The sequence below is a fragment of the Gastrolobium bilobum genome, unplaced genomic scaffold (assembly GCF_033153095.1).
Source record: "Gastrolobium bilobum isolate Gb01-03AN ecotype WA unplaced genomic scaffold, APGP_CSIRO_Gbil_v1 utg3108, whole genome shotgun sequence".
Classification (NCBI taxonomy): Eukaryota; Viridiplantae; Streptophyta; class Magnoliopsida; order Fabales; family Fabaceae; genus Gastrolobium; species Gastrolobium bilobum.
The window spans coordinates 192,168-210,459 of NW_026897377.1; the positions used below are offsets into that span (position 1 = coordinate 192,168).

Here is an 18,292-nt window from a genome sequence, read left to right on the forward strand (position 1 = left end):
TTTGTACGAAATAGGTAGGATGGGATTTGGATTTTGGAATAGGGGAGAAAAAAGAATTGTTTTTGTCAACGCAAAACAAAACTGGATAATTAACAACTATGCATAAACTATGAAAGGGCCGGGCCGAAAACGAATAATCTTGGGCCTTCACCATTGAAGCCCAATAATTGATTTTCGTTTACCGAAAGAAGAAACCCCTCTTCGATCATTTCTCAGACCTCAAGCTCGCACAGTGTGCGAGCGCGTTCATGGCGGAATCTCTATAGTGTGTATAGCAGACTCGCTCTAAGTCAAACTACTGCGCAATGGCTCTTGTTCCGAAAGCGACTCTCCCTCTCTCTCTTTTGCTCTTGCTTCCGATTCTGTTCTTGGCTACAACAACACGATCGGATTCTAGAGAAGAAGAGTTCTCCGAGGAGTTGCTTCTTAAGCCCTTGCCGGATCGCAAGGTTCTTGCGCACTTTCACTTCCAAAGCGAAGCTCCTCTCGCCTCCGATGATTCCTTCGCAAGTCACCACCATCTCTTCCCCAAAGCTATTTCTCAGCTGGTGTGTGTTTTTCTTTCATTTTCTAACATTTTAAGTTGTTTCTTGAAATTTCACACTGTGATTTGGATTTGACTGATTGAGGTTTTTAAAATTTCCTAGATGATGTGACTATTGCTCTAGTTTAGGCTGCTTGTGATTCTTTTTAAGTTTAGTTTAGTTTATTATTCTTTTTTTTTTTTTTAATATGAAGATTGGAAACCTTATTCATTGTTTTGTGTAAATTTTTTAATTTGGTAAATGAGAATTGTTGATGGTTTTCATTTAATTGTATGTATCTGTGCTGCATCATGGATCCTCCTTACCTTTTGTATGCCTTCTTTCCTTGTAATAAATTTTACTTATTTTATTAAAATAAGCTAAAAGGAAGTGGCTACAGAGTTTAAGGTGCTGCTTCCACCTATTTTTGTGTCTATATTCTTATTCAGCAATAACATGTGGTTTCTATGCTTTATGAATTGATGAGTTCTGGCATATGAATGATCCCTTGAGGAAGAGAGTTAATTGTTTAGCACCCTTGACCTCACTTTCCCTGTTTAGTTGTGACCAGCTTCCAGCTACATAACATATCAGCTTTTCTAGACATATCAGTCTTCTTGTTAGATCATATCAACTGTACCCTTGACCTCACTTTCCCTGTTTAGTTGTGACCAGCTTCCAGCTACATAACATATCAGCTTTTCTAGACATATCAGTCTTCTTGTTAGATCATATCAACTGTAATTCATTTAAGATTTGATTACAAATAAAAGATGGAAGTGGGTAAAGCATGGAGAGAGAGAGAGAGATTACTCCAAACTGAATTTACCATCTTAATACAGTATTATCAGTTTAGAGATGAACAGTACTGTTCCATCAGTAATTAGTTTTATTTTAGTAGGCCTTGCACGTATACATTATGATGGGCAATATAATCATGTGGCTTTGACTAGACCTGATACGTATGCAGAATGTAATAGTAATGCAATCATTTTTGTATTTTAATTTATAAAACTTGCTAGATATGTGAATGGATTAATGGAAGGTATGTGTTTTTTGGCATAGTTTTCTTGCTTGCGCAACAGGACATTGGCTCTCATGTAAGTTATCCTTAGACTTATGTTTGGGAAGCATATATAGCTGATGCAATTGCTGTTGTTGTTTTTTATTTTACTTTTTATGGAAGATGAAATACTTACTGGAAGGGAAGAAAACAAGGAGAGGAAATTAGAGAGATTTATTCCATGCAGCAAGTATAGTGCTCCATGTGATGCTGCAACTTGACACATGTATGTTGTTTCGGTGATAAAATAAAATATTTGCCGTTTCAGTATTTGACTTTATTTTCAATGCACATGATTCTCTATCCACCAATTATTCAAATAAGAAAAATTAAAGTTTATAGAATTGAGTTTTAATCATTACTAATATAGGTATGATGATTCTGTGGACTTCAAACTAAAGATTGATGTTTTAGTTCCCAAAAAGGAAAAAATATAACATCCAGCACTTTAATTTTGCTGCCTACTATAATAGTGTCTTTCTTAGTACATTAAGATGATAATTTCCTGTCATCCATGCCTTTGTGGTTCATCTAAGTAAAAGATTCACTATTGGAACTTTTAGGGTAGGGGTGGAACGCAGAGGACAAATTTGAGATGTTATAATGTAAAAGTGCTTGTGATACAACAGATAGAGTTGGGCCTAAAATACTTAAGGTCTATTCCATAAAAAGCCCACAGACAACAGGAGTCAACCAGTTAGTTAGTTAGTTTGGTTTTTTCTTGTATATAAAGGATAAGAGTCCCTTTTGTTAAGCATACTTTTGAGAATAGAGTTTGTTGGCCTCAAATTAGGGGAGTGCCCCTTGGTGTTTGGATTAGAGTTTGTAATCTTTAATTCTCCATCTCCTTTTAATAAAATCATCAAAATTGCAATTCTTGTTCCTATCTCTTTTCTCTGGTGTGTAGTTTTTGGTTGTTGAAGTTTAGTACTGCATCAAGTTTGGTCTGACCTGCTGGATCAAATAGAATGGATTCAATTGAGGCGTGGGTAGATGCACTGGAGCAATCCATTGAATCATTACAAAGGGAGATCAACGAGAATAGTATGAGATTGGAGACGTAAGATAAGCATCTCGAAGTAATCAACGAAATCTGTTACTTGTTATCATTGAAGAGCGGTTATATGAGTTGCACGAGGCATTTTATTTTTCCAAGATTGATCTCAACTTTGGGTACAACCAAATAAGGATGTTTAAATATTACATACCCAAGATTGCCTTCAGAACATAACAGGGGCATTATGAGTATTTGGTGATGCCTTTTGGCCTCACCAGTGCCCTTACCACATTTCAATAGAATTCCATTCTCCAGCCATTTCTCCGGAAGTTTACTTTAGTTTTATTCAATGATATATTAATTTACAGCAAGATTTGGGAGGATCGTTTATTGAATCTGGCTGAGATATTGCGCGCCTTATCCCAAAATCAGTTTCATGCTAATAAGAATAAATGTTGCATTGGTCAAACCACCATTGAATATTTAGGGCAAATCATTCCTAACAAGGGTTAGCTATGGATCCTAGAAAGGTTGATTGTGTTCTACAATGGTCAGTTCCTTAGACAATCAAGGATCTTTGTAGTTATTTGGGTCTCTTGGGTTATTATAGACGGTTTGTGAGGGATTATTATAAGTTGGCAAAACCATTCACCAATCTCTTGAAGAAAGGCATGTTTAGTTGTTCACAAGACGCTATTGATGCATTTCATTCCCTGAATATAGAATAACTACAACTCTGGTTTTGTGTCTGCCTGACTTTAACAAACCATTTACTATTGAGTGTGATGCATCTAGTTCAAGCCTTGGGGCGGTTTTTCCTCCAAAGAAGCATCCCTAATCTCAAGAAAAACATCCCATAGCCTTTTACAGCAAAGTGCTAGGCCCTGCCTCTCTTACCAAGTCAATGTATGAGAAAGAAATAATGGCCTTGGTTCTTGCAATCCAACATTGGCGCCCTTACCTTCTTGGGAGATGTTTCATGGTATTTACTGATCAAAAGAGTTTGAAGTTTCTTTTGGATCAGCAACTCACCACTCAAAAGCAACAAAATTGGCTTTCTAAATTGTTGTGTATAAGATTGGGGTAGCAATAGAGTGGTTGATGCATTATCTAGGAGGGAAGGTGACAAGGAATTTCATGGCATTTCCAGAATCTTTTTGCAGGTTGTGACTTTGGTAGATGATGAAGTGAAGTAGGATCCCATCATATCCAAGATACCCCCCTTAAGTTTACAAGGTACCTCTCTTAAATTTAGCACGGATTATCATTCTCAAACGGATGGTCAAACTCAAGTTCTTAACTAGACCTTGAAGACCTACATGAGGTGCTTCTGCTCAAAGCAACCAAAGATTTTGGGGGAGTATCGTCCATGGGCAGAATGCTGGTATAACACCAATTTCCACTCTTAAGCTCATTGCACTCTGTTCGAGGTGGTTTATGGCAGTCCCCCTCCTTCCCTGGCTAGGTTCCTTCCAGGAGATACACTTATTGAGACTGTGCTAGTATTTGATGAATAGAGACGAAGCTCTATGCCAACTGAAATTTCACTTGGATAAGGCCCAAGCTCATATGTCCAGGAAGGCTAATTTGCACATAACCCCTTCCTTTATTCAGGTTGGAGACTGGGTTTACCTTAAAATTTGACCCCACAAGCAGATTTCTTCTCAAGGCCACCTGCATCCCAAACTTTCAGGTTTCAGCTAGATAGTCGATACTATGGTCTGTTCTTGGTTTTGAAGCAGATTGGATCCATGGCATTCCAATTACAGCTCCCTCCACAAGCAAGGATCCAACCAATCTTCCACATTTCTCATTTAAAGTGGGCTGTCAGTACACATCAAGTGGAGGAAGAACTTCCGGAGAACCTTCAAGAAACAGACCCACTTCTATATCCTGATCAGATTTTGGCAGCTAGAACGATTCTGCAGCAGGGCCATACAATGAATCAGGTCCTTATAAAATGGCAGGGATGCGCTTCTGAGGAAGCTTCCTGGGAAGAAATTGCCTTCATTCAGCATCAATTCCCTAGCTTCAACCTAGGGGACAAGGTTGTTTCCCCCCACAGAGATATTGATACGACAGATAGAGCTGGGACCTAAAGTACTTGAGGTCTATTCCAGAAAGCTCAGAGAGAACAGGAGTCAACCTGTTAGTTAGTTAGTTAGGTTTTTCCTTGTATATAAAGGATGAGTCCCTTAGTTAGTTAGGTTCTTCCTTGTATATAAAGGATTAGTCCCTTTGTTAAGCATACTTTTCTGAATAGAGTTTGTTGGCTGAGTAGTGTCTCAGATTAGGGGAGTGCCCCTTGGTGTTTTTAGTACAGTGTGTAATCTTGGATTCTTGTCATCTCCTTTTAATAAAATCATCAGAATTGCAGTTCTTGTTCCTATCTCTTCTCTCGTGCGTAGTTTCTGGTTGTTGAAGTTCAGTTCCGCATCAGCTTGGGTCTGAAATGTTATTCAAGAATTCTGTCATTCTGCAGAAGAACAAAGACTGATGTAGAGGTTGCCACATTTAGTGCTTAACACAATTACATATATAAAAGCAAGGTTAAAATTCTCTGCGTTTCAATTTTATCTATTCCATTGATTTTTTTTGTGGGGAATATTTTCTTCTGTACCATTTTATCCTATGTATAATACTTGTTGAAAAGGAACTTATTATTATACTGCATAACATCTTTTATATTCACATCAACAATAAAAGCATTTTCCCGCTAATTTGTTTTTAACAAGTCCTTAACATGACATCAAATACTAATGAGCCTTCCGGATTTCACTAAATCTATAGTTTTAGTCATGTTTTGTTGTGCTTACTCTTTAATCTATACTAAATTTTTGTGCTCTTCCTATGGATTGTAGAAGCAAGTATGTTAATTGATATTTTCGGATTGCTTGTAAAAATTTTCGTGAATATACTAAATAACATGTGGATTAGTGTTGGATGTACAGGTCCAGAAATTTCATATTAAAGCTATGGAGTTATCTTTCACACAAGGTAGGTGGAACTATGAAAGATGGGGTGGATTTGATCCAATATCAAGCCGCAATGCGAAGCCTCCTGGAGTTGAATTGTGGGCAGTCTTTGATGTCCCCTTACATCAGGTTGATGCTTCTTGGAAAAATTTAACCCATTCATTGTCTGGTCTCTTTTGTTCTTCAATCAACTTCCTAGAGTCTTCAACCTCTTATTCTGCTCCTAAATGGGCATTTCAATCAGCTTTAGGCAGTTTAAGATATGGTACACTTCCACGTGAAGCTGTCTGCACTGAAAATCTTACTCCCTGGTTGAAACTCCTTCCTTGCCGAGATAAAGCTGGACTCTCCGCCTTAATGGATAGACCATCTATTTACAGAAGCTTTTACCACTCTCAGCGATTGCACTTGACAATATCCGATGCTGCTGCAGATGGGTTAAATTCAGGAGTTATTCTAGAACAAACACTCACTGTAGTACTTCAGCCTAATATTCAGAGCGCTGGTGTGAATTATGTCGGTGAAACAAAGATGCAACCAAGCTGGTCTCTTAGTTCAATATTTGGAAGAAAAATCAATGGAAGATGTGTTCTTGCCAAGTCGAGTAATGTTTACCTTCATGTTGAGAGAGATCTAGTCACTCTACTTGAGAAACTCCAGAAGAATACTGCTATATTTGCTGCAAATGACACAGGTGCTGAAGATTTTAGTAGGAACGTTGGATTTGAATTATCTGTTACTCCTGACAGGGTGCATAAAGAAGTGGAAAAGAGCTCCTCAATTCTGTATGAATATCCAATCAAAGAGTACAAAGACACTGAACATTTTGATTTAGGCCTAACATGGAAGCATCCGGTTGTTTGGTCCAGCCCACATGCACCTTTATATGCCAGTAGATTTTTAATGGGAAGTGGAAATGAAAGGGGTGCTATTGCAATATCCTTGAAATCAACAGAATTGACTCAGGGCTTCGTTGCTGCCAATAATGTTGGAGAGAGGTGTAAGTTGGAAGTTAATGTTCTCCAAATTGTACCTTGGTATATTAAGGTATATTATCATACTTTACAATTACTAGTTGATGAAAGGCCTCGAGTAGTCACAGATTTTGTTGAGAGAATGCGTGTTTCACCTTCTGAAGACAAAATATCACCAGGGATGATGGAGCTGGTCCTCAAATTTCCTTGTGAGATTAAGTCAGCCGTATTAAATATAGAGTTTGATAAGGTTTGATCAAATACTTATTTTCATTTATATTTCTTTTTCTTATAGATATTTACGCCACATTTTTTTATTGACATTTAACTCCATATAAATTAATGTTAGTAAACATCCTCAAAATTCTTAATAAGAAAATCATTACATACTAAAATTAGTTGATCTAAGTGTTGTTTGGATTTTAGTAGAATGCTTAGTGATGGGAACAAAAAGATTGGTTAAGGACAAATTGAATAGATCATCTTGAGGCTAGTGAATGAAATGACAAATGTTTGTAATTGTAATTCCCTTCTGAAAACCAAAATCAGGCTCGTGCAAGGTTTAAAATGAAGAAAACTATTGTTCTGGAACTGGTCATGTAGCAGATGTTGATATGGTACTCTTCAGACAATTATGAAGAGAACTAATAGTAGCTGTTAAAACATGGGAAAACTGATTACTAGTGACCACATAGTTGGAGCTTTCTGCTACCAGTCTTGATACGAAAACTAATATTTTGATTCAACGAAGATTCACATATCTCAGTTGTATCCTTGAAGTCCTTAAATGTACCGATTTGGCGTTATTAATTTTTTTATAATTTGTATCTATTCCTTCTTGCCTTCCCATCCCTGCACCCCCTTTCCCCATCCCTTTTCTACTAGATTAGTTCACTCCTAAAACTAAAACCTGTAAATGCTGACATAGGAGCTTTGGTAAGATCTGCAGCCTTGTCAGAACTTTTAAGTTGCACACCTTAGCAGTCCACTAATTGCAGTTATCTTGCTGATTCCTTTTAAACTACATTTTGGTGGTGCTGATAATAAGTTTGATGGAATTTTAAGTAGAAGTTCTACGATAGATACCTCTGACTTAAGAAGGGATAATGGTGTCATTCGATAATGGTAGATGATATACGATATACGTAAGTTTATGAGCTTGTTCCTATCAATTTCTCAAAAAGCTTGTGTAATTCATTGCTAACATGTCTTATACCTCTATTATTTTATTACAGTAAAATAGTTCTAGCTTCAATCAGATGTTGTCATTTGAATTCCATAGTTGGTTGATGGTGTTATTCTTGGAATATTTTGATTTAAACATACAACATTGCATTGCACTAAAACCTTAAGTTTCACATTGTCTTCCTTTAATAGAAGTTCTCTTTCTGGTTTATTAACTTTGTGATTGTAAATAATTGTGTTTGCCTTCAGTGGTTGAAAATTCAACACTCCAAATTGCTTGATCCCGTTTTATGGTATTGGATCTGATCAATAAAATTTTGATGTCATTACTTTATGCATCTATCACTTGTGGCTTGTTAAAACGAGTCAAATCTGCCAGGCTGTCCCGTTCACTCACTATAATTAGGTGGGGTGGGGTGGGGTCAAAATATGCTAACCCATTTAAACCTTCATATTTTCAACCAGGTTCATTTAGCATGAAGTTAAACGGGCCAACCTGTTTAACGTGCAGGCTGGCCTGTTGGCTCATTTATTATTATTAGTTTATTTTTTAAATCAAATTCATAACAGTACCATGGTATTTGTTAAAACATAAAAGCACAAAATAAAAAATATTAAGAAGTTTAAAACTACTATATAAAACTAATTTCATATCACTACTAAAATACGGTTTAATTTTTTCGGAAGCTGGAATTTGATAACTTTGCGATGAAGCTTGGAATTTTGCTTTGCTATTAGAAGCTTGAATTTGCTATAACTTTTTTAGAATTAGAATCATGGATTTGATATGATTTGGATGTTATTAACTTATTATGTTCAACATCAACATCACCTTTATCCCAAATATTAACTTATTATGTTAAAATAAAAAATAAAAATGAAAAAAATTAGGCTGGCTGTTTAATCCTTAAATGGGTCGGGCTGATAAAGTATGGGTTTAACCCTTTATCTTTTTAGCCCATCCCGTTTAACCTCGGGCTTAGTGGCCCTATATTACATTAATATAGGTACATGTCATTGCAGCATAAAATGTGATAATCTTTTATATATATATATATATATATATATATATATGGAGAAGGATCCGTTTATAAATTTTTTTTACAAATTTTTGCAAATTACACTATGTACTCCTGGGAGAACATAGTGTAACTTAATATTCTCCCGGGAGAACATAGTGTAGTTTGTAAAAGTTTGTAAATATAACCCTCTCCTATATATATATATATATATATATATATATATATATATATGAAGCAGGATCCTTTGACACCGGTATCAAACTTTGAAATTTGACACCAAATCTCAATCGTTGATTTCCGCCAATCAACGGTTATTATTTATTGGGAATCAAACTTATTAATTAATTATTAATTCCAATAAATGATAATCATTGATTGGTGGAAATCAACGGTTGAGATTTGATGTCAAATTTCAAAGTTTGACATCGGTGTCAAAGGATCATATCCCTATATATATATACATATATATATGGGGTTGTCATTTCTGCAGCTGCTGTATGTACAGCAATTAAATTTGGGGAATCATAACCATACAAAGATGGGTGAAAACATTAAATGTGGGGAATCAATGGTCAAGATTAATTGTTTTACATACAACAGCTGCAGAAATGATTTTTCTTATATATATGTATATGTATGTATATATATATATGACATTACAAGCTGATTGTAGCTATCTTATGTGATATGTTCACTGTTGACCCTTTTAGGTCGGATGAATACAAAATTGGTTTCTTCTTCATATGAAGTTGGTTTTTGACCTGCTTTTATTTTCCTGTATAGGGCTTCTTGCACATTGATGAATACCCTCCAGATGCTAATCAAGGATTTGACATTCCATCAGCAATAATAAGCTTTCCTGACTTCCATGCTGGTTTGCAATTTTCTGATAACTTTCAAAGCAAGTCACCTATGTTGTCTAAATTACAGGTGATTTGAATCTCTACTCTTTTTGCTCACAACTCTGGTACATATAAAATTCCTCTGTCATACCTAACTATCTGGATCTTTAATGCAGGAAAAGAGTCCTGTTCTCTCTTACACAGAAGTTTTGCTCGTACCCTTGACAACTCCAGATTTCAGTATGCCTTACAACGTCATCACAATCACATGCACTGTTTTTGCATTGTATTTTGGAACTTTGCTAAATGTACTCCGAAGACGTGCTGGAGAGGAGGAAAGACTTTTGAAAAACAAAGGTAAGCTTCAACTCTTGTAGTGTCTGCATCCTTGTACATAGGTAATTCAATTTTTTATAACAAGGAGGATTCCCTAAGTATGGTGCTTTTATAATTAGTAAGTTTAGTCACCTCAATACATAAGAAAAGAAAGCATCCTTACCTTCTAAGGTTCACTTTGTTCTCTCTCTGGATCAGTTTTCCAGATTGTTGCCTAATACCTCCAGTGATATTATGTTAGTATGCATTTATCACAAACAAGACTGTAATCTACGTGAGCTTTTTGGTGATGGTAAATGATGATCTATGAATATGTATGTCTTTGTAATGCTCTATACATAGTTTATAAGTTTGGCATGGAAGATTTAATCTAAAATTTGATCTGTGAGAGCAACATGTACTTTATTAAAATATCATACATCCTACGGTTTAGACCCTAGTATTATGTATTTCTGCCCCTTTTTTGTATTCTTACCCAGTTTCTAATGGGTTGTATTTTTCTGTTTGTAGATGCAAACAAAGCTGTGTTGTTTCGTCGAGTACTAAGCAAAATCTCTGCCAAGCTTAGAGGGAGATCTTCAGAGTCCGCACAGCTGCCGCTGCCACCATCATCATCATCCTTCATTAGTTCAAAATTGATTCTTAGAGTGCTACTGGTTGCTGGAATTGCTGTTGCATGGCAATACTACTCTCAATGATACCATCCGACTAGGTACTTTTTTAGTGTACTATGTTTTTTTCTTTTCTTTTCTTTTTGTTTTTGGGGTAAAGAGTGTACTATGTTCTAATTGCATATAATTTATGTACAATACAAGACTTACTTCCACTGCTCAATATACTTGTATTCATGTATGTTTTTAATTGATCAAAACAATACTTGATTACATTTAACGCATGTACATCACCAAATTGATTATAAACAATTTTTTGTCAATCTGATTTTAGTTATTATTGAGTAATAGAAATTGCAACACTTTTTGTCTTAATTGCACATATACTGCAAGCGTTGCCATTTAAACAACCTAGAATCGAGGCATTGCTATTTTATATGGTACATATATCTGTTTTGTAACTATCGTTTAACCTTCATTGTTATTGGCAGAAGTCAAGCGAAAATGTTATCCTGATCTATATATATATATATATATATATATATATATATATATATATATATAGGATATTGTGACACCCAAGTTATGTTACACCCATGTGACACCCAGTCAATCTCACCGTTAGATCGCTTATGTTGATCCAACGGTTATATTTATTTCCATCTTTGTATGGTCATGATTTCCCAAATTTAATATTTTATATTTATTTTTACCTTTGTATGGTTATGATTTCCCATATTTAATGCTTTCACTTTAAATTTGGGAAATCATGACCATACAAAGATGGAAATAAATATAACCGTTGAATCAACATAAGCGATCTAACGGTGAGATTGACTGGGTGTAACATAACTGGGGTGTCACAATATCCTATCCCTATATATATATATATATATATATATATATATATATATATATATATATGATTTTAATATTTCTACAATCAGAGGTTGTGATCCCGAAACGATATTATTTGGAGATTAGGAGAAAGGTACTTTTATAAAGATAAGTTTATCTTTTTTTTTATGTCTATTTTATCTTCAATTTCTAACATTGTTAAATTAGAATTTCAAGATAATTTCAATTTATTTTGAGGCTATATTAATTTTTATTGTATAATTTTTTTCTCTCAATCCCAAAATAACTCAAGGAGATAATTTTATGGGTTTTATTAATGTTATGTTACATAACATAAGTTTAGTTTCCAACACACAATAAAGAAGAGAGAGAGAGAAAATGAAATGATAAAGAGAAAGAAAAATATGTGAATCCTACCTCTTTAATGTGTGTAGAAAAATGAAATTATATTATGTAACATAATAAATATAAAATCCTAATTTTATTTCATAGAAATATTAAACCTGATAACATCTTTTTTCTTTTGTGCGTTTTTTTTTTCTCTGGCGTAAACAAACATGAGCGCTTCGAATTGGCTGTCCATTCAACAGCTATAGAGGTCAATATCTTGCAAAGATATCATAAAAGCTCTTATTTTTCTTCCGTTCAATCCTTCATGATATTTATAGAATGGGTGATCAATTTCAAATGGCCAAATGAATATGCTAAGCTCAGTATTTAACAACAATGATATGCTAAGCTCAAAAGATTTAAGAACATCGATAGTTAAAGTAAATCGGAACATAGAAGTTCTATTTTATGTTTAATACGTTTTAATTTCATTAAAAGAAACTAAATAATCAAATTCGTTATTTTTAAGCGCCAAATGCTTGTAAGGCTGGTCCTGGACACTTGCATACTCTCACTATATTTTTAAACATACAGATATTAAATTCTATATCATGGAACTTAGTGATTATGGTCTGGAAATAGATAGAATTTCTACTTACTTTTATCTATTACTTTTCAACACTGTTAAATCAAAATCTAAACAAGAGAGAGAAAGATAAATGTTAATTAAAATTTTGATTTAATAATCTTTTAGAATAGTAGACAAAAATAAACAAAAAAAAAATAAATAGAATAATCTATCCTTGTGCTGTCTATCATTTAGTCCCAATTCTTCAAAGGAGCGTTTGGTTGAGAAGGAAATTTTTGAATACTAAGAAAATAGTTGAAAAGTGAGTTTGATAAGAAAATGTAAAAAAAATTATTTAGTTGACCGAAATATTACCAGAAAAATTTATTTAAATTTGCAAAATCTATGTTCGAAAGAAACTTCGCACCTGTTTTTTCACTTCCCCAGTTATCTCAAAATACCACATCTCAAGTGGTATTCTGCAACAGTAAATTTCATCTAAAAATCAACACAAAAGTCATTTCCTCATCTATCCTATTTGCCTAGTATTTTTTTTAAAAACCTGAACCAAACTTTCCAATACCCACCTACACTTTCCCATCAATCCCAAAATAAATCTTTTACCAAACACTACCCAAGAGAAATTTGACTTTCCAAGCATATGAAAGTGCAATAGTTTAATCCTTACATCCTCTAAAAGCACTTCCTCGTAAAAATCTATTCTCTCTTTAATATTTTCAAAGTATATCACACACAGCAATAAATTTACAGCATTTACTTAACAAGATGAACAAAAATGAAAAAAACAAAAAAGTAAAACTAAAAACAAAAAACAAATGAAAGGTAAAAAACACTATAGATATATATTTTATGAGTTTGGTGTTTGTCGTTTTAAATGACATAAGTTATGTCATTTTAGGAAAGAGATAGACACAGAAAAATAAAAATCATGGAATTGAGAAAGTTGGTGGTTTTTTTAATTTAAAATTTGAATAATTTTTTTTTCTGTGTCGGTCTCTTTCTTAAAATGACATAACTTTATGTCATTGAAAATGACAAATACTTTTCCCATATTTTATATGAGAAATTATCTAATCCTTTTGTAATTAGCTGCCACAATTGCCTCATCTTCTCTTATCCGCTTCATATTCTGGCTCGTGTAACTGCATGTAAACTGGCTGCGTGAAATGCTGCCAGAGAGGTCATTCACTTCATCTCCAGTATCTGTGAAGATCCATCAAGTGTGTTAATGATGAAGCAGTTGTAGACAAATCATAATAGATTTTTCTTGGGAAGGGTAGGGGTTTGAGTTCCTACAATCATGAGTAAGATTAGCCACTATGCTGAAGAAACCATAGAAAAGCTGATGGGAAAACTTAAAAGAAACAAAACCAAATGTGAAGGGTAGAGGAATGCTGAATATAGCAAAATATAAGGAACACTAAACTCAGGCATTTAAAATGACAAACACTTTTTTCTTTAAACAAAAAAAACAAAAAAAAAACAAAAGAGGTCTCGAGTTAAAGCCCTTTGGATGGAGAGAATGGTCTTGGGAGAGCCTTCCCATAATACGGGTATGCTCGAACCAAACTAGACTTGGGTAATCCATGAACCAGTGGATATATATTAAAAAAAAAAAAAAAAAAGCAAGATGAAAGAAGGATCAGAATGGAACATGCCTGACTTGTCCTCATTTATTTTTAGCTTCTTGAATAGGTTGACATCTTCCAACAATTGCTTTCTCTTGCAGCTTAGGCCATTGAGAATCCCACCTTTTGAAAGAAAATAGAAAAAAAAATAAAAGTAACAGTTAAAAATAAAAATAAAATACAAATATACTTTCACACAGAGGTAGACCAAAATGATGACTGAAATATTGCAAAATAATGAAAATATTTCCAGAACTTTTCATCAAATGACTATAAATGTTTACAAACTTGCGGGTGTACCTCCTGAATACCAAAAACTGGAAGATATATACAATCTTATAATGTTATTATTTATATTCATCAAATTGAATTTTGACTGCTTTATATCTTGTCCATGATTCGGTAAGGTGTAGCTCCTGAATACCATAAACATCAAGATATATATATATATATATATATATATATAGAGGTAGGATCTTTTGACACCAGTGTCAAATTTTCAAATTTGACACTTCATCTGATAGTTGTTAGATCAAAAAAGATCAATAGTGTCACATGCTTGCAAATCAGAGTCTTTGATTTTTTTTTATCTAACGACTATTTGACACCAGTGTCAAATTTAAAATTTGACACTGGTGTCAAAGGATCCTACCTCATATATATATATATATATATATAACAATCTTATAATGTCATTATGTGTAATCATCAAATTGAATTCTGTCTGCTTTATATCTTGTCCATGATTCTACAAGGAAACATTGACAACCAGTTATATATTCTTCACAAATAACTAAAAACATGTACCTGAGTTGTTCTCTCTCAACTTTTTATTCTTGAGCAAGTTGATAGCTTCTACTTGAATCCCTCTACTGCTACCAGCATTCTCACCTTCCATCACCTTGCCATTCACATTTTGTAAATCTTGCGAGTCATATCCTCCTGCATAATCACAACTCAATCTACTTAAGGAGAAAATATGGTGTAACTAGCAAAATATATACTTCACAATATCAAACAAGGCACTAATCCTATTTAGAACATACAGATTACAGAGAGTAAAGAAGAATGTAAAAACACCATTTATTTACTAGCAACGAAGAAGATAAGTTGACTTAGTGTTACGCAACCATTTCAACCCAAAAGCTTAAGCTGTTATATGAGGCTACATTAATAGTTCTATATTTCTCTAACACGCTCCCTTACACGAGAACCCATTGAGCTTGAAGGGTGGATGATGCATCAGGCCCAGCTTACGCTTACCTGTACTAAGAAACTCCACAATATTTAATTATTAAAATGGGGGCAGTGAGGATCGAACTCGTGACCACTTAATCATGTCGGCTCGGATACCATGTTTAAGCAACCATTTCAATCCAAAATTTTAAGCTGTTGAATGAGGTTACATTAATGATTTTATATTTCTGTAACATTTAGCCATATGCAGAAGTGTATGGAATCCATGTCCTGGGAGATATAAAGACTAGGAGGATCCTATGTAAGAAACTCCAATCACAATGCCTCATGTGATCACATTTTTATCCCCTTCTACCAACCCATTTCATGTTCTTAGGTAACAAGCAATTAAAAAATAAAAGAAAATAAAAACTCATAAAAAGTGGGAGCAAAGGTGATGTTAGATTGGAATGAGTATGAGGTACTAAACAGTCTAAACCTTTTGGGTATTTCCACATTTCTGAGAAGTTAAGCATGGCACAAAAGTCAGTTTAGTGAAAATACAATTATCTTAATCCTTATTCAGTGTCCATTCTCCTCTTTCCTTTCCTTGTTTCCTCTTAATGTTTTAGATGACAGAGACAGAGCATTGCATCTGCCCATTCAGTAATATACAGAAAATCCATAAAGAGTTCTTTCTGAGCCAAAATTCCCTTGTTCTTCGTTTTGGTTTCTTAATTCTTAATCCAGTTCTATCATCCTCCCAATTAAATTTTTCTCAGAAACCATGCAACACTAACTACAGAACTGAACATATGAAAGGGACTTCAATTTTGGCCAAAACAATGCAGCAACAATAATAACTCCAATAATTTTTTTTTTCAGCCACAGATACAGAAATGTCATTCCCTTTAATAAAATTCACCAAAAGTAAAATTTTTAAAACATCCATAAATTTTTTTTTTATAAAACCAAAATAACCACGTTTTTGGTTGCCAAAACTGAGGGAAAAACACTTTCCCCATATAACATCCATGAATTGCTACAACTTTAATTTTCAATAATAAAAAAAAAATGATCCATTTATAAATTTTTTTTTACAAATTATACTAAATATGACCGATCATATATTACACAAATTACAGTAACTATGACAGATCATACACTACATTTTTAATTAATGCATGACCGATCAATATAATATAATTTGTTAGAATTAAACAAAAAAATTTGTAAACTTAACTTAAAAAAGAAAAAGAGAGTAAAGAAACATACTCTTCTTGTTGCCAACTTTGCAGAGCTTGCCAGTGACGACAAGAGGATCAGTGTAATCTTTCCCAGTGGACAACCCTTTAGCAGAGAAGAAAGAGAGCAAAGACTTCCAAGTCACAGAGGAAGAGATAAGGTCCATTCCTCTACTTATAAAGTGACCATTCAGCTTCAACGTTGATGGGTCGATCCCAAAAACTCGAGCTATAAAACCAAGGTCGATTTTTTGTTCATCCCAAGCAACCACTTGAGTTCCCTTTGAGAGTGAAGGGCATAACAGCTTTATATCTATGGGTTTGTTCCCTGACAGTGACATGTCTCTCTTAATCAACAACAATCTCTATGTGTTGATCTCTCTTTCTCTTTCTCTCATGGATAAGCATAAGCTCCAAACTTCAAAGTGTATTATTTTGTTGAAGTTTGGTTTAACTTTTATTGTCACTGTCTCAGTGGTTTCTGCTTCTGCCTTTTTTCCGTTTCGAGCATGATGATGCAATGTTTTCTCGAAGTGTCTATACTTCCTCGTGGGTGTTTGGGTCGGGTGACATTGAACCGGGTCCATTGTACTTGGCCCATTAATGAATGTTCGAGAATATACATTAACTAAAGTGGAGAAATAGAACAATGCATTAGGATTAGGAGCATCGAGTAAAAAAAATGGGTACATCGAATTTGGTGCTCGAAGTGCATTGAAGTTTTTCTCATTAAAATCAAATTGAAACACCATTAATTTAAAAAAAAAAAAATTTATTTTTAGGTCTTAAAGTTCAATTTTGGAAAAACAATTAATGTAAATGGATAAAAAAGATTTTTAATCTTTTTTTACTTTTATTATATAATAAATTTTATTCAAAATTTATTTAAAGTGAAAGAAAATTAAATTTTACCCAATAAATTAGTGGGTGTATTAGATTAAAATTTTAAAATATTTTTCGGGAATAAAAAATCCAACGAATTTTAAAAGATTTATAAGAATAATATCTATATACAAGACTTTTTAAATGATTCTTTTTTTTTTACAATTAAGATTTGACAATATTGAATTTTAAAGAATTTTAATAAAATTTATAAGATTAGAAAGGACAATATGAATTTACAAAATTTTAAAAAATCATATGAATTTTTAACCAAAATTCAAAGTTACAAGAGTCAATAAAAAATGCAACAACATTAATAAAAAGAAAAGAAAACCAATACAGTTTTCTCAATCTTAAAGCAATTTGATATAACTTCATGGCCTGCTAAGCAGGATGGATGCTCTTAGGTTTGAAAAATTGGTTAAAAATTATCTTCATTAACTAGTAATATTGAAAATGAAGATGTATCTATTGGTTCAATTGCAAATTCATAATATTCTTTGTAAAGAAAGTTATGTAGTGCAATACATGCTAACACAAGCTCTGCTTGTGTTTTAGATGAAAATGGAGGTGCTAACTTAATATAACACCCCAAAAATGATAACAAAATAAGATCCAGAATGATAGAAAAGAACAAAAAAATTGTGGTGAGTATAGATCAATAAGTTGATAATATAATCAAAAGATTGATTGTTTTATTTAAAGATGGTAACTCCGTTGGCGCACGGGAGTTGAGCATGTGGGGGTAAGAGCATGCGTTCGATCCTCTCTAGTATCATTTTTGAAAAGGGTTTAAAGCATTAATATGAACCTGCCTAGAACTCCGGATTAGTGCATGGGGAACCTATAGGATTATCGGGGAGAGAAATCCAAAAAAAAAAAAGAATTGATTGTCTTCTTTTAATTATACAAATGTATGAGGATATTATTAAAAAAATACCAAATGGGGGTAATAAAGTGATGAGTTGTAAAGATTATTATGTAGGAAAAAGAGTCCAAATTGAAGATATATCATTAGAAAACAAGGTGCTCGGTTGTGAAAATAATAACGAAGCA

At 33.5% G+C, this 18,292-nt stretch overlaps 2 protein-coding genes across 5 annotated transcripts; one reads left to right on the forward strand and one right to left on the reverse strand.

Moving 5' to 3' along the window:
- Positions 1-257: 257 nt before the first annotated feature.
- LOC133306420 (uncharacterized) lies at positions 258-10,819 on the forward strand. Of its 4 annotated transcripts, none has more exons than XM_061506736.1 (6): positions 437-548; positions 1,711-1,813; positions 5,522-6,783; positions 9,524-9,670; positions 9,759-9,939; positions 10,429-10,819. In XM_061506736.1, exons 2-6 carry the CDS (start codon positions 1,795-1,797, stop codon positions 10,614-10,616), a joined length of 1,797 nt encoding a protein of 598 aa, XP_061362720.1. In that variant the 5' UTR covers positions 437-548; positions 1,711-1,794; the 3' UTR covers positions 10,617-10,819. The 4 variants fall into 4 exon arrangements, with proteins under 4 accessions (XP_061362719.1, XP_061362722.1, XP_061362720.1 ...); XM_061506737.1 differs by having other exon boundaries at positions 5,536-6,783; XM_061506735.1 differs by lacking the exon at positions 1,711-1,813 and having other exon boundaries at positions 258-548; positions 5,536-6,783.
- A 2,488-nt stretch (positions 10,820-13,307) lies between these two features.
- Positions 13,308-16,850, reverse strand: LOC133306427 (uncharacterized). The gene is made up of 4 exons (XM_061506747.1): positions 16,386-16,850; positions 14,742-14,876; positions 13,965-14,057; positions 13,308-13,509 (listed from the first exon to the last, which is right to left on the reverse strand). Exons 1-4 carry the CDS (start codon positions 16,693-16,695, stop codon positions 13,373-13,375), a joined length of 675 nt encoding a protein of 224 aa, XP_061362731.1. The 5' UTR covers positions 16,696-16,850; the 3' UTR covers positions 13,308-13,372.
- Positions 16,851-18,292: the final 1,442 nt, after the last annotated feature.

Coding starts and splice junctions, on each gene's coding strand:
- LOC133306427 (XM_061506747.1), bottom strand. CDS start 16,695: ATGTCACTGTCAGGGAACAAACCCATAGATATAAAGCTGTTATGCCCT. Junction 14,058..14,741: donor GTTGAGAGAGAACAACTCAG/GTACATGTTTTT, acceptor TTCTTTCAAAAG/GTGGGATTCTCAATGGCCTA. Junction 13,510..13,964: donor AATAAATGAGGACAAGTCAG/GCATGTTCCATT, acceptor GGATCTTCACAG/ATACTGGAGATGAAGTGAAT.
- LOC133306420 (XM_061506735.1), top strand. CDS start 306: ATGGCTCTTGTTCCGAAAGCGACTCTCCCTCTCTCTCTTTTGCTCTTG. Junction 6,784..9,523: donor TAAATATAGAGTTTGATAAG/GTTTGATCAAAT, acceptor TTTCCTGTATAG/GGCTTCTTGCACATTGATGA. Junction 9,940..10,428: donor AAGACTTTTGAAAAACAAAG/GTAAGCTTCAAC, acceptor TTCTGTTTGTAG/ATGCAAACAAAGCTGTGTTG.